This window comes from Hippocampus bargibanti, linkage group LG09 (genome assembly GCF_051943395.1).
Source record: "Hippocampus bargibanti isolate YZ-2025 linkage group LG09, ASM5194339v1, whole genome shotgun sequence".
NCBI lineage: Eukaryota > Metazoa > Chordata > Actinopteri > Syngnathiformes > Syngnathidae > Hippocampus > Hippocampus bargibanti.
Window position 1 is genome coordinate 3,105,479 of NC_142742.1, and position 16,632 is coordinate 3,122,110.

Consider the following 16,632-nt stretch of genomic DNA (forward strand, 5'->3'; position numbering starts at 1 on the left):
ATTTATCTCTTTAAATTTAAAGAACAACTGACGCCCCAGACAAGTTGTGTCCATAATTTGTAAAATCACTTGAAATGACTTCTACTGAGCGTATTTTACAAAGATTCCACCGCATATAGCTATATTTTACGTTTTAAAACTCACGCTGAATATTCAGGAAGTCTTTTTTTCGAGTTGATGACGATCCCCACGTGACGTCACTGAAGGAACACCCCTGACCGAGAAAGCGACACACGATGCATTTTGGGTACTTTGTTTGGTCTGAAAACTTCATGTTGATCCGTGTTGATGGCGAAATTAGAAGGAAAACACATAAATAACGCGATGGTGAATCGTTGTGTGTTGCACCAAGACTACTATTTGATACTAGTTGACACAAATTCCCAGCAAACAAATCAGCCCATTTCCAACGGAGCTTGAGCGCCATCTTGTGCATTTTCTGGGACGCTACATCGGAGTCCTGACGTCTCGAATTGATACGGAAGGACTTCTTTATTCGATTGCAAACATTTATGCTTTCCTCTTCAGAACTATTTGAATCATATTCATAACTGGATGAGTAACAAGAAAGCTTCAGGACCACTAAATTAACAAATAGCACAGGAAATGCTAATCTTATTTCATACCTGTCAATTTATATGTTTTCCCCATATTTTATAAGTTTTTTTTTATCATTTCAAATAATGTATGGCGCACTACTACTTTTATACCGGGAACAAAAATGACAAGGACCATTTTGACTCAAATCCAGTTGGTCTCAACTGCTGGCAGCCAACGACTGTGCTATCGCCGATCGCTACTATTGTCACAGCAAACCACCAACAGTAATCCTCAATTGTATACAGTAAAGTATCGATATCGGTTATATCGATAGTACTGCTTATTACGATACTATTTCTATGAACGCAAGGAGAAAATTTACATGCCGCAGGATCTGATATATCGATAGTCCGGTTATATCGATATTTTTTCCGACTCCCGAGAATATCGATATAACTAGACTTTACTGTATTTTTTTTTAGCGCTGCGTACTGTACCAGGAAACGGATTATTCTCATTTTTAATGATTTCCTATGGGAAATTAATGTTTGGAAGACACACTTTTTGCCTTTCACACACTTTCTGGGAACCAATTAAGTTTGTAAGCTGAGGTACAAAATCCAACATTTATACGGGAATTGTCATCATTTATAAAGGCAGCTATTCGCCAAGATTGACAGGTATGTTATTTGAAACTTGACAAAAATGGCCTCAAGTGAACCTGATCTGATATCAAAATCTTCACCTCACCTCTCTGTCGCCCCCTACAGGGCCACAATCGCATCATCGCCTACAGCCGTCCCGTGTACTTTTGCCTATGTTGCGGTCTCATCTGGCTGCTGCATTACACCAGCTTGAGGACCAGCTCGTCCCGCTTTACGCTATACGGCGTCGCACTCACCAGCTCACTCATCCTGGCTTCTGCGAGGGATCTCGTCATAGGTGAGAGGTCAACGTGCCGATCGGGGGATTGCGGTCGTAGTTGTGTTTATGCTACTAGTTTCGATGGTGGTTGTAGTATTGGTGGAGTAACGCTAAAACTTGTACTCAAGCGTTAAGTATTGTAAAAATCAAAAATTGGCTTAAAGGACAACCGAAACCATTTTTTTGTTTCCTAACTGACATCACAAAAACGTTTTATAGCATCTAAAATACCCAAAACACACAGGCTGATATTTTTAGTCAAATGCAAAACACCAATAAAAATAAGTTAGTGTCCCAAAACTACTTCAAAATGACCTCGGAGGTCCCGCCCCCTTGTTCGTGACGTCGCGACAGGACATCTTGCCTTGCTCTAGAATCAAAACAATGGCTTCAGATTCGGACAAGATGCTTTCTTGTTACTCATCCAGTTATGAATATGATTCAAATAGTTCTGAAGAGGAAAGCATACATGTTTGCAATCGATTAAAGAAGTCCGTCCGTATCAATTCGAGCCGTCAGGATTCCAATGTAGCGTCCCAGAAAATGCACAAGATGGCGCCAAAAGCTCCGTTGGAAATGGGCTGATTTGTCTGCTGGGAATTTGTGTCAACTAGTATCAAATAGTAGTCTTGGTGCAACACACAACGATTCACCATCGCGTTATTTATGTGTTTTCCTTTTAATTTCGCCATCAACATGGATCAACACAAAGTTTTCAGACCAAACAAAGTACCCAAAATGCATGGTGTGTTGCTTTCTCGGTCAGGGGCGTTCCTTCAGTGACGTCACGTCAGGAATCGTCACCAACTCGAACATAAGACTTCCTGAATAATCAGCGCGAGTCTTAAAACGTAAAATATAGCTATATGCCGTGACATCATTGTAAAATACGCTCAGTAGAAGTCATTTGAGGTGATTTTACAAATTATGGACACAACTTGTCCGGAGGCGTCGGTTGTCCTTTAATTAAAAAAGAAAAAAATAATGAGAAATACCATATATACCATAATTTTTCCCCAAAAAGTATTTTATGTAACTTTACAGTTACTTGAACAATGAATCAAATCGAAAAGTAATGACAATGATGATGGCAATCGTCATAATCATCCTCGTACAAGCAGTTGAACTGATTTTAGGCTAGCGTGGCTACACGTGGACCTCCACCGATGCTAAGTTAGTCCTAATAATAAAAATACATTTAATTTCTAAGCACCTTTCAAAACTCTCAAGGACATTTTACAGTCACAGGATACGCCCTGCATAAAATGAAATAACTGTTTTGTCGCCATGACTGATCCTCTCGTTTGTATGCGTGTGTTTGTTTGCAGTGTTCACGCTGTGTTTCCCCATCATCTTCTTCGTGGGCTTGTTACCACAAGTCAACACGTTTGTCATGTACCTCTTTGAGCAGCTGGACATCCACATCTTTGGGGGCAACGGTGAGCCACAACACAATACAGTAAAGTCTCGTTATATCGATATCGGATATATCGATAGTCCCGGTTATATCGATACTATTTCTATGCACGCACGGAGAAAATTACATGCAAACAGGGTCGGATATATCGATAGTCCCGGTTATATCGATATTTTTTCGGACTCCCTTGAATATCGATATAACGAGACTTTACTGTACTTTCGACTCTCTGGAATTTTCTACACACTTTTTACACTCAAATTTCCTTAAAGGACAACCGACGCCTCAGGACAAGTTGTGTCCATAATTTGTAAAATCACTTCAAATGACTTAGCGTATTTTACAAAGATTCCACAGCATATAGCTATATTTCACGTTTTAAGACTCTCGCGGAATATTCCGGAAGTCTTGTTTTTGAGTTGGTGATGAGTCCGTACCTGATGTCACTGAAGGAACGCCCCTGACCGAAAAAAAAGGACACATTGTAGCAGTCCTTCCATCACGTCAATGCATTTTGCAGTGCTTGTTTGGTCTGAAAACGTCATGTTGCACCAAAAAGAGCCAGAAGAGGGCGACCAAGCTCCATATAAGGAATTTATCAGCCTGTAGAAACGGGCTGATTAATTTCTCACACGGAGCTTTGTCGCCATTTTCTGCCTCTTTTTGGGTGATATATTTCCCCCCAATGTTGCCTCAAAATGGCACGGAAGGACTTCTTTAATTGATTGCTAACATTTATGCTTTCCTCTTCAGAACTATTTGAATCATATTCATAACTGGATGAGTAACAAGAAAGCATCTTCTCCGAATCTGAAGCCATTGTTTTGATTCTCCAACAAGGCAAGACGTCTTGGCATGACGTCACGAACAAGGGGGCGGGACTTTCTGAAAATGCCCAATTCGCAGCTCATTTTTTTTTTGCAGATTTTGGACACTTTAAGTCGTTTTTATTGGTGTTTTTCATTTGACTAAAAATATCAGCCTGCGTGTTTTGGGTATTTTAGATGCTATAAAACTTTTTTCTGATGTCAGTTAGGAAACAAAAAAATGTTGTCGGTTGTCCTTTAACTGAGTAAATTAACACTCTTCTTGTACCTGCAGCCTGCACCAGCCTGCTGTCGTCACTTTACAGCGTCCTCCGTAGTGTGCTGACCGTCGCTCTGCTGTACGGATTCTGCTATGGCGCTCTCAAGGTGAGCGAACGCGCATTTAAAAACAGACGTGGCGTTGTTTGGATGGTCACACGGTAAACGCTTGTTACCTTTTGGCTCTTTCAGGAGAACTGGGAGCCCCATCACATCCCCGTGCTCTTCTCCATTTTCTGCGGTCTGCTGGTGGCCGTGTCATACCACCTGAGTCGGCAAAGTAGCGACCCGTCTGTACTCATGTGAGCACACGCGAGCACTTAGCATTGAGTACGCTCTGTGGAAAAAAATATTGGGACAGGCAGCCGTTCTCTAAACACGAAATGAATCAAATCTGAAGTTACTCCCTCCTAAATTCGCCTTGTTTTGAAAAACTGTTTTTCCATTAATCAGCAAGCTTAACTGTAGCAAAAAATGTTCTTATTGGCCACTGTTGTTTTAATGTAAACTGGTTATTTGTAGATGAGGTAACAAAATATTTGATGAAAGTGATATTGAATATTTTAATAATAAAATAATAATTCAGTGTATCGCGAAATTAATATCGTAACAGGAAGTTCCGCTATTCAACGGCCCCAACCCGCCATTAGTGTATGTCGTTGTAATTCACGATATCTGCCACAAGATGGAGCCAAAGCCTTATATTTCAGCGACTTTGGGAGATGTTCATTTATAATAATAATAATAATAATAATAATAATAATAATAATACATTTCATTTATAAGCGCCTTTCAAAACTCTCAAGGTCACTTTACAGTCACAGGATATTTTTTTTTTCCTCTGGGTGAGCAGCGGCAGCCACACGCGCCAGCGTTCACTCAACCCGGAAGTAACTCAAATAGAGTAACTCAAATAGAAAAACATAGCTAATCGCTAACAAATAGATAGCCAATAGCTAGCGAATAGATAGCTAATACCTATTGAATAGCAAGCGAATGAGCTAGCTAGCTAGCTATTAGATAGCTATTCGCTAACGAATAACTTGCTAATAACTAGCGAATAGATAATTAATAGATAGCTAATGGCTAGCGAATAGATATTTAGCCATTAAACAAAGGATACTTTCCAAAATACTACTAGTCTACAAATGTCGCAACATTTGATATTTGCAATTCCGTCATGAATTGTTTGCACAATTATATAATGATTTCATATAAATTACAGTGAGACCTCAACTTATGAACTTGGATTGGATTGGATTGGATATGCCTTTATTCGTCTCACAGTGGAGAAATTAATTGGTTCCCAGACAGAGTGTGTAAGGCGAAAAGTGTGTATCTAAAAAAAAAAAATCCCATAGGAAACCATTAAAATTGGAATAATCCGTTCCTGGGTAAAATAAAATTTTATTTACATTTTTGATGGTCGTTGATGACTTATGGAAGGTGAGTCACCTTCCATATGGACTGTTGGTAACTTAACCTCTGGTGCTGTTCGGTCGTGTGCTTCCGCCGAAGATCACTCCGCCAGCCGTGGTGGGTGTGTATTATGAAAATAGTGCTTATTATAAGGTTTAATTTTCAGAAATTTGACGTTTGTAAGATAAGGTGTTTGTAAGTTGAGGTCTCACTGTACCTTTTTATTAGATCTATGTATGAATTTTTTATTGCGCTTTTCTGGTTGTATTAAAATGATTGATTTAACCAATTAATTCAGAGATTAATTAAAAAAAAAGGTATAAAATACGTTTAATTACCAATTAATTTTCAACATTTTCAAATGTTGTCTCATAGCTCACTGATACAGTCCAAGATTTTGCCCAATCTGCGAGACAGCAATCCGGAGGACCCCTTGTCGGAAGTGCAGGACCCTCTGCCTGAGAAGCTGAAGGCCTCCGTGGTGAGTTCAAAAAAAACGTTCGAATCGGGTGGGTCATATCATTGTGCTGCGTTCAGATAACAAAATGGTGAACGGATAAACCGGACGCAGATTGATTTTGATGGATTTACCTACCAACCTTGAATCGGAATCTTTTTTTTTTTTTTTAACGAATGATTCATTAATTTGTAGAACGAGCGTCTGCAATCCGACTTGATCGTCTGCGTGGTCATCGCCGTGCTCTACTTTGCCATCCACGTCAGCACTGTCTTCATCGCCCTTCAGGTGCGCGCGTGCAAACAACCGCCGTTCATTCCGACGTTTCGGAACCGTTGTCTTTTTTTTTTTTTTCATTATCGTCATCATTATCTCCTCTGTGTCTGCCACAGCCCTTCCTGAGCTACGTGCTCTACTCACTGCTGGGCGCGGTGGGGCTGCTTACCCACTACCTGCTTCCCCAGGTGCGCAAACAGCTGCCTTGGTACTGCTTCTCGCACCCGCTGCTAAAGACCAAGGAGTATTATCAGTTTGAAGTCAGGGGTGAGTACACGTTATTATTTTAAAGAAAACTTAAACCATGTCATAATAAATAAATAAATAAATAAATAAATAAATAAATAAATAAATAAATAAATAAATAAATAAATTGCAAATAAATAAATAAATACATATAAATTCATGAAGATAAATTCATGAATATACACAAAAAAATAATTAAATAAATAAATACATAAATAAATACATGAATATCCACAAATAAATAATTAAATAAATAAATACATAAATAAATGAATGAATATAAATTCATGAATATACATGAATACATGAATATAAATTAATACATGAATATAAATGAATACATGAAAATAAATACATGAATATAAATAAATAAATAATTAAATACATAAATGCATGAATATACACACATAAATAATTAAATAAACAAATACACTGATACATAGATACACAGATAAAAAGATACATAGATACATAAATAAATAAAATTACATAAAAGATAAAAATAAAATAATAAAAATATCCAAATAAAATCATAAAAATATACAAATAAAATCATAAAAATATACAAATAAATTAGTAAATAAGAATCAATAAATATTTAAATACAAACATAAATAAACATACAAACAAATAAACTTTAGAAAGGGACATTGCTGTTTGTAATCCCAATTCTTGTCTTTTCTGCCTCAATCGATAAATAAAATCAATAAATAAACAGATACATAAATACAGTGAAAATATAAAAATAAATAAAGTAATAAAAAATAAATATGAATTAGTAAATAGTAAACAATAAATAATCATCAATAAATATATAAATACGTACATACATAAAAAATAAACATACAAACAAACTTCAGAGAGAGACCTTTCTGGTTGTAAACACATTTCTTGTCTTCTCTGCCTAAATAGATTAAAAATAATAACTAAATAAACATATAAATAAAGACAGAAAAGACAAATATCAAATAAATACAAGAAAAATGTAATAAAAATAGAAAAAAATAAATAGTAAAAATAAACAATAAATAATACATAATCAATAAATACATTAATAAATACATACATACAGTGAGACCTCAATTTACGAACTTAATTGGTTACCAGACAGAGTGTGTAAGGCGAAAAGTGTGTATCTCAAAAAAAAATTCCCATAGGAAACCATTAAAATGGGAATAATCCATTCCCGGGTTTCCATAAAATATACTTTTCAACTAAATAATCCTTAAAACTACACACAACATACCTTATTCTATGTATAATAAATGTGCTATTGTATTGTAATGAAAGAAATACACTGCATTGTATCATAAAGTCACTTTATTTACATTTGTGATGGTCATTTATGGCTTGATGGAATGGCGTTGGAGGTCGAAGGTCAAAGGGAATTGCTGTTTGAAAAGAGAGGCACATTACATGACGACTGTAATTAAAGAAATAAACTGTGCTGTAAAATAAAGTTTTATTTACCTTACCTTTTATTTACCTTTTTAATGGTCATTGATGGCTGTTCGGTCGTGTGCTTCCGCCGAAGATCCCTCCGCCAGCCGTGGTGGGTGTGTATTATGAAAATAGTGCTTATTATAAGGTTTAATTTTCATAAATTTGACATTTGTAAGACAAAAAGTTTGTAAGTTGAGGTCTCACTGTACATAGATAAACATACAAACAAGCTTCAGAGAGAGGAACATTTTTGTTTGTCATCCCATTTCTCGCCTTTTTTTTTTTTTTTGGCATCAGACGCGGCTCACGTGATGTGGTTCGAGAAGCTCCACGTGTGGCTGCTCTTCGTGGAGCGCAACATCCTCTACCCGCTGGTCATCCTCAACGAGCTGAGCGGCAGCGCCAGGGAGCTCGCTAGCCCCAAACGACTGGACGCCGAGTGAGGAAAAACATCCAGGATTAGAGATTTGAGTACCACTTTTTGATTTCTGTATTTTATAAACATTTTTCTTTCTAGGGTGGGCGCGTTGATGATCACAGTGGCGGGCCTGAAGCTGCTGCGCTCGTGCTACAGTAGCCCCACCTACCAGTACATCACTGTCCTGTTTACCGTGCTTTTCTTCACCTTCGACTATCGGCACATGTCGGAGACTCTGCTTTTGGATCTCTTTCTCATGTCCATCGTCTTCAGTAAGGTGCGTCCAATCCTGTTTGGAGGTAAAGTGTTAGATTTTGGCAATAGTTATAATCGTGTCTTCTGCTCATTTGCTGTTTTTAGTGAGGAGTGCAAAACAAAAAGCACTGGCCTACTTTTTTTGATTGGCAAAATATTTTCTCCTCTTGTACAGTGAGACCTTGGCTTACGAACTTAATTGGTTCCCAGACAGTTTAAGGCGAAAAGTGTGTGTCCCAAACATTAATTTCCCATAGGAAACCATTAAAATGAAAATAATCCGTTCCCAGGTCCCCATAAAACATAATTGTCTACTTTCTTAAGCCTCAAAACTACACAAAATATACCGTATTTTATGTATAATAAATGTGCTATGGTATTATAATTAAAGAAATAAACTGTACTGTATAATAAAGTCGTTTTATTTACCTGTGTGATGGTCGTTGATAGCTTGATGGAATGGAGTGGCCGATTTCATCAGCATTAAAGACTTGATGAGGAACGTAGCCTTCTTCTTTCACCATCTTGTAGGTGCTTTCTCTGCAATAATTTTACCTAGTTCCTCATCAATCGTGTTCTGTTAAGCTGGTTTGATAGCTGTTTGCATCAAGTGTACAGATGGCTTGTGCGGAGCCTGATTGATGGGATATTTTAACCTTGCAGTCTACACTCTGCCTTTGAACTATCAAAGTTGAAATGAGTCCAAATTTCACTGTTTCCTAACCATTTTCTCACTCTCTCTCTCTGTCATGTGCCTGTCTCTTTAATTTTTAAACCACATCCCCTCACTGCTGTGTTCTTGACCAATCACGTGGCTTTAACCGAATACTGGGGGCGGGGAATAGAGGACAAAAAAACAAGTCGGCTGCTATTTTCTTTTATTGAGAACGGCCTCACTCTCTTTCTGTCTGTAAACCCCTCCCCCCCACCTCACTGCTGCGTTCTTGACCAATCACGGAGAAAAAAAGTCCGCCCCCATTTTCTTGTTAGGAGAACGGGCTCGTTCGCGAACGACACATCACTCATTGTGGCGCTCGTTATGTATCCCGAAAAATAGTTCATATGCCAAGGTTAAGTTTTCATCAATTTAATGTTTGTAAACCGAAAAGTTCATAAGCCAAGGGGTTCGTAAACTGAGGTATCACTGTATTTGGTTTTAATGTTTTATTTTTGTGTGTGGCTGTTTTGGCTAAGCTATGGGAGCTGTTCTACAAGCTGCACTTTGTCTACACCTACATCGCACCCTGGCAGATCACGTGGGGCTCCGCCTTCCATGCCTTCGCTCAGCCCTTTGCTGTGCCTCGTATCCTTTCCATGCCTCATTATATTTTTAGATGGATATTTTTTTTTATCATTCAGGTCATCCTCTTGAGTCACAGGTGTCAGCTGTTCATTGTCCCTTCTGTAACAAGTTGACTCAGCGAATCCAATTGAGGCCATAGTTAAATAGTTGACATGTTCTTGAGTTCATACCTGTTCTCCAGCTTGGTCCTTGACCTCCTTGCTTACTGCAGACTCAGCTATGCTCTTTGTCCAGGCCCTGGTGTCCGCTATCTTCTCCACCCCGCTCAACCCTTTCCTGGGAAGCGCCATCTTCATCACATCTTACGTCCGCCCTGTTAAATTTTGGGAGCGTGACTATAAGTAGGAATATCGCTGTTTAATTTTTTTTTTTTTTAAAGGCTTGTTTCCAAACTCAATTTTCTTTATTTATTTGTTTATCTGTTTATTTATTTATCTGTCTAATTATGTGTCTGTGTATTTGTGTTTGTTTTTATATGTATGTATGTATTTGTGTGTTTATTTATGTGTGAGTGTGTATTTAAGTGTTTATTTATTTTTATTTGTGTATTTATTTGTTTAATTTGTGTATTTATTTATGTGTTCATGTATTTGTTTATATATGTGTGTATTTATTCATTTGTTTATTTATTTGTTTGTTTATTTTTGTATATTTATTTACATATTTGTGGCCATTTATTTATGTATTTGTTTCTTTGTGTATTTATTATGTATGTTTTTTTTGTGTATTTATATATTATTTATTTATTTGTGTATGCATTTATTTATTTGTGTTTGTTTCATTATTTGTTCGTGTATTTATTTCTTGACACATTTTTGTGTATTAATGTATTTATTTATTTAATTTGTGTTTGTTTAATTATTTATTTGTGTGTTTCTTTTTTTGTCTATTTATTTATTTATGTTTATTTACATATGCGTTAATTTTTTTACGTATTTGCTTACTTGTTTACTTTACATATTTGCTTATTTGTTTATTTTTACATATTTGTTTACTTGTTTATTTATTTATTTACATATTTGTGGCCATTTATTTATGTATTTGTTTCTTTGTGTATTTATTATGTATGTTTTTTTTGTGTATTTATATATTTTTTTTTTATTTATTTGTGTATGCATTTATTTATTTGTGTTTGTTTCATTATTTGTTCGGGTATTTATTTCTTGGTACATTTTTGTGTATTAATGTATTTATTTATTTATTTAATTTGTTTGTTTAATTATTTATTTGTGTGTTTCTTTTTTTGTCTATTTGTTTATTTATTTTTTTATGTTTATTTATTTATTTATTTGTTTATTTTTTTACGTATTTGCTTACTTGTTTACTTTACGTATTTGCTTATTTGTTTATATTTTTACATATTTGTTTACTTGTTTATTTATTTATTTATTTGCATATTTGTGGCCATTTATTTATGTATTTGTTTCTTTGTGTATTTATTATGTATGTTTTTTTTGTGTATTTATATATTATTTTTTTTATTTATTTGTGTATGCATTTATTTATTTGTGTTTGTTTCATTATTTGTTCGTGTATTTATTTCTTGACACATTTTTGTGTATTAATGTATTTATTTATTTAATTTGTGTTTCTTTAATTATTTATTTGTGTGTTTCTTTTTTGTGTATTTGTTTGTTTGTGTATTTATTTATGTTTATTTACTTGTTTATTTTTTACATGTTTGCTTACTTGTTTACTTATTTACTTTACATATTTGTTTATATTTTTACATATTTGTTTACTTGTTTATTTATTTACTTATTTACTTCTTTACGTATTTTCGTATTTACATATTTACATATTTACTTATGTATTTACGTATTTGCATATTTACTTATTCACTTATTTACTTATTTACTTGTTTCCTTATTTACTCATTTACTCATTTATTTACTCATTTATTTCCTCCCTCCCTTCCATCACTCAGCACCAAACGAGTCGATCACTCCAACACCCGCCTGGCCTCCCAGCTGGACAGAAATCCAGGTGATTGGATCTATAAAAAAAAAAAAATGCAGTGAATGTGATCAATGTCCAAAAACGGTGTTCTTGTATGTAGCCCAAAAAAACACGAACCACTAAATGGAGAATGAAAAATGTTGGTAGCACAGTTATCGCCTGAGTAATACGCGGCATTGTGTGACACGCAGGGGACTGTCCGAATAATTAATCATGCGACGTCAACTGAGATGAATATAAATAGCAGTTATAAATATTTTCTCTGATACATTACGTGTACGTTATCTGCGGATAAAAGCAGCAAAAAATTTTTTTTTTTTAGCAGCGTCGGAATGTCACTGACAGACTTGCTTTTAATAGGATTTTTTTCTTCTCTACAGGCTCAGACGACAACAACCTTAACTCCATCTTTTATGAACACCTGACACGCTCGCTGCAGCACAGCCTGTGCGGCGACCTGCTTCTGGGCCGCTGGGGGAACTTCAGTACGGGCGATTGCTTCATCCTGGCCTCCGATTACCTCAACGCATTGGTTCACCTGGTGGAGATCGGTAACGGCCTGGTCACCTTCCAGCTACGAGGGCTTGAATTCCGAGGTAAGCGACGTTTTTCTCATCCCAAAACAGAGGACCAAAAAGAGTTTTTTAATCCACGGTGTGACGTACAGTGATACCTCGGTTTTCGACCATAATCCATTCCAGAAACCTGTTTGAAAACCGATGTGTTCAAAAACCAAATCAGCACTTCCCATTACAATCAATGTAAAAAAAATTAATCTGTTCCTAGTCTGGAAAACAACTTTTTAAAAGCGCTTTTTCACTATTTTACAGAATAAACTGTACGCACATGTAATAAAAGAGCAGGTGATTTGTAAAATACTATAAAATCAAACTGTAATATGGTTTATTTTCACCAATTTTAACATCAACATTAACATTGAAACATAAAAATATCTCTCTCTGGGTTGATAGCTTTTTGCATCAAGTGTCCAGATGGCTTGTGCGGGTTGTTTGTGGAGCCTGATTGATGGGATATTTTAACCTTGCAGTCTACACTCTGCCTTTGAACTATCAAAGTTGAAACTCTCTCACTGTCATCTGCCTGTCTCTTTAATGTTTAAACCAACTCCCCTCACTGCTGCGTTCTTGACCAATCACGTAGCTTTAACCAAAGGCTGGGGGCGGGGAATAGAGGACAGAAACAGTCGGCTGCCATTTTGTTGTTGAGGCAGCTCCGTGTACGAAAAAAAGTTTGTATGCCAAGGTAAAATGTTCATAAATTTAACATTCGTAAACCGAAAAGTTCATAAGCCAAGGGGTTCGAAAACCGAGGTATCACTGTACATCTAACACCCGCAAGCTAACGCCTCACTGTCTCGTCATCTCCTAGGCACCTACTGCCAGCAGCGAGAAGTGGAGGCCATCACCGAGGGCGTGGAGGAAGACGAAGCCTGCTGCTGCTGCGAACCGGGTCACCTTCCGCACGTCCTGTCCTTCAACGCCGCCTTCGGCCAACGTTGGCTGGCCTGGGAGGTGCTGGTCACCAAGTACGTGCTGGAGGGTTACAGCATCACCGACAACAGCGCCGCCTCCATGCTGCAAGTTTTCGACCTGCGACGCATTCTCACCACTTACTACGTCAAGGTCAGTGGCTGGAAATGTGAAGATGAGGAATATTGAAACTCTTAAAAATGTTTTAGGGCCTGTTCGGACACTTTTTGGTACATTTCCTTGGTGGTACCAAATAGAGTCGGAGGGTCTGGAAAGTGCCTATTCTGGGATGTCGGGTCATACTTGATTTCTTTTCCATTGGGCTAGCAAGTGCAGAGTACCTGAAGATCATTTTCTTGGTCCACTCAATTCATCACTAGGCCTTCAGTAGTGCTACATCTGAATCAATCCAGACTGAAAAAAGTTGTGTGAAAAAAAGTCAAGGTCATATTTATTGTTAAATATCTCTGGACTGGAATATTGAATGGAAAGGTATCTAAAGCACTTATTTCCGACCTCTTCAGGGTATCATCTACTATGTGGTGGCGTCGCCCAAGCTTGAGGAGTGGCTGTCCAACGAAACCATGAAAGAGGGTCTGCGGGCATGCAGTGAAAGGAACTACGTGGACCTGGATCCAACCTTCAATCCCAACATCGACGAGGATTACGACCATCGTCTGGCTGGCGTCTCCAGGGACAGTTTTTGCAGCGTTTACCTGGGCTGGATCCAGTACTGTAACTCTCGGAGGGATAAGGTAGTGAAATGGTTAAGTGCAGTGGTGTTGCTTTTAAGAAGAAGCGCAACTAAGTCTTCAGTTTTCTGTTCCTAAACCGAAGTACAGTGAGACCTCAATTTACAAACACCTTATCTTACAAACTTTTCGTCTTACAAATGTCAAATTTATGAAAATTAAACCTTATAATAAGCACTATTTTCATAATACACACCCACCACGGCTGGCGGAGTGATCTTCGGCGGAAGCACACGACCGAACAGCACCAGAGGTTAAGTTACCAACAGTCCTTATGGAAGGTGACTCTCCTTCCATAAGCCATCAACGACCATCAAAAAGGCAAATAAAACTTTATTTTACAGCACAGTTTATTTCTTTAATTACAGTCCTTATGTAATGTGCCTCTCTTTCCAAACAGCAATTCCGTTTGACCTTCGACCTCCATACCATCAAGCGATCAATGACCATCACAAATTCAAATAAAGTGACTTTATGATACAATGCAGTGTATTTCTTTCATTACAATACAATAGCACATTTATAATACATAAAATAAGGTATGCTGTGTGTAGTTTTAAGGCTTATTTAGTTGAAAAGTATATCTTATGGAAACCCGGGAACGGATTATTCCCATTTTAATTGTTTCCTATGGGAAAATTCATTTTGAGATACACACTTTTCGCCTTACACACTCTGTCTGGGAACCAATTAAGTTTGTAAGTTGAGGTCTCACTGTATTAGACAGTATTTCTTTGTATCGAGTTTACTCATCCCGTGTTTTGTTTTATAGCCTCTGGACAACGAGAGAGATTCTCCTCTGGTACTACTTTGCTTTGGACTTTGCGTACTGGGAAGGCGAGCGCTTGGAACGGCGGCTCATCACATGTCCAGGTTTGACAGACATTTTGGAATTCATAAAATAATAAATCATAATACATTTCATTCCTCCGGTCTTTTTGTTCTGCGTGAAAACGCTGTCAGAGATGTTCGTTCGGACACTATGAACAAAGACAATCTTCCTGTAATAATAATACAGTAAAGACTCGTTATATCGATATCGGATATATCGATAGTCCCGGTTATATCGATACTATTTGTATGCACGCACGGAGAAAATTACATGCAAACAGGGTCGGATATATCGATAGTCCCGGTTATATTGATATTTTTTCGGATTCCCTTGAATATCGATATAACGAGACTTTACTGTAATAATAATAATAATAATAATAATAATAATAATAATAATAATATATGGTAATGAAAGACGTTTACGTGTTCACAGCAACCTGGAGTCGTTCCTGTACGGGCTTCACGCTTTATTTAAAGGAGACTTCCGCATCTCTTCGGTGCGTGACGAGTGGATCTTTGCCGACATGGAGCTTCTCAGAAAGGTGGTGGTCCCCGGCATCCGAATGTCCCTCAAGCTTCACCAGGATCATTTCACCTCGCCGGACGAATATGAGGAGCCGGCGGTTCTTTTCGAGGCCATCACCGCCCACCGGCAGAACTTGGTCATCGCCCACGAGGGCGACCCGGCGTGGCGCAGCGCCGTGCTGTCCAACGCACAGTCGCTACTCGCTCTGCGGCACGTGCTGGATGAGGGAACGAACGAGTACAAGATCATCATGCTCAACCGCCGATATCTCAGCTTCAGAGTGATCAAGGTCCAGTAACGTTTACCGTAGGCAGAATATGCAAGATTTATGTAGTTGGAAAATTCAAAGTACAGTCAAACTACGGTTTACGAACCTCTTGGCTTACGAACTTTTTTCTTACGAACGTTACATTTATGAACATTTTACTTTGGCAGACGACCTATTTTTCGGGATACACACGGAGCTGCCACAAAGAGTGATGTGTCGTTCGCGAACGAGCCTGTTCTCCTAACAAGAAAATGGTGGGAGGGGGTGGTTAAACATTAAAGAGAGAGGTAGAGAGATAGAGAGTGAGAAAACACACACACGAAAGGGAGATGACAGAGCTTGAAACAAAAAAAAACAAAGGTGTGAGAATAGTGAGAAAATGGATAGAAAACAGTTAATTTTTTTGGGATATTTTAACTTGTTTCTATCCCTTTTCTCACTATTCTCACACTCTCACACTTTTGTTCAGGCTCCACAAATAACCCGCACAAGTCATCTGTACACTTGATGCAAAAAGCTATCAATCCAGCTAAACAGATCACAATTGATGAAGAACTAGATACAATTATCACAGAGAAAGCACCTACAAGGGATCATTCCTCAAGATGGTGAAAGAAGGTTACGTTCCTCATCAAGTGTTTCATGCTGATGAAACCGGCCACTCCATTCCATCAAGCCATCAACGACCATCACAAAGGTAAATAAAATGACTTTATTGTACAGTACAGTGTATTTTTTTAATCATAATAATATAGCACATTTATTACACGTAAAATAAGGTATATTTTGTGTAGTTTTAAGGCTTAGAAAATTAGAAAATTTTGTTTTATGGGGACCTGGGAACGGATTATTCTCATTTTAATGGTTTCCTATGGGAAATTAATTCTTGGGGTACACACTTTTCGCCATACACACTCTGTCTGGGAACCATTTAAGTTTGTAAGCCAAGGTATCACTGTATTTCAAACTTTTTTCCATCTATAAGGCGTCAGGCGTCTGACCAGCGCTTGATCGGAATTA

The 16,632-nt window shown here is 37.4% G+C and overlaps 1 protein-coding gene across 1 annotated transcript in view; it reads left to right on the forward strand.

Moving 5' to 3' along the window:
* pcnx1 (pecanex 1) overlaps positions 1–16,632 on the forward strand; it is a 45,627-nt gene that overhangs the window by 21,270 nt on the left and 7,725 nt on the right. The window contains 17 exon segments of the mRNA XM_089004434.1: positions 1,311–1,482; positions 2,793–2,903; positions 3,983–4,074; positions 4,159–4,268; positions 5,761–5,866; positions 6,038–6,130; positions 6,235–6,385; positions 8,105–8,246; positions 8,325–8,502; positions 9,675–9,783; positions 9,995–10,124; positions 11,711–11,769; positions 12,123–12,338; positions 13,132–13,385; positions 13,757–13,987; positions 14,757–14,857; positions 15,252–15,633. Of these exon segments, the coding sequence (XP_088860560.1) occupies positions 1,311–1,482; positions 2,793–2,903; positions 3,983–4,074; positions 4,159–4,268; positions 5,761–5,866; positions 6,038–6,130; positions 6,235–6,385; positions 8,105–8,246; positions 8,325–8,502; positions 9,675–9,783; positions 9,995–10,124; positions 11,711–11,769; positions 12,123–12,338; positions 13,132–13,385; positions 13,757–13,987; positions 14,757–14,857; positions 15,252–15,633 (2,637 nt within the window).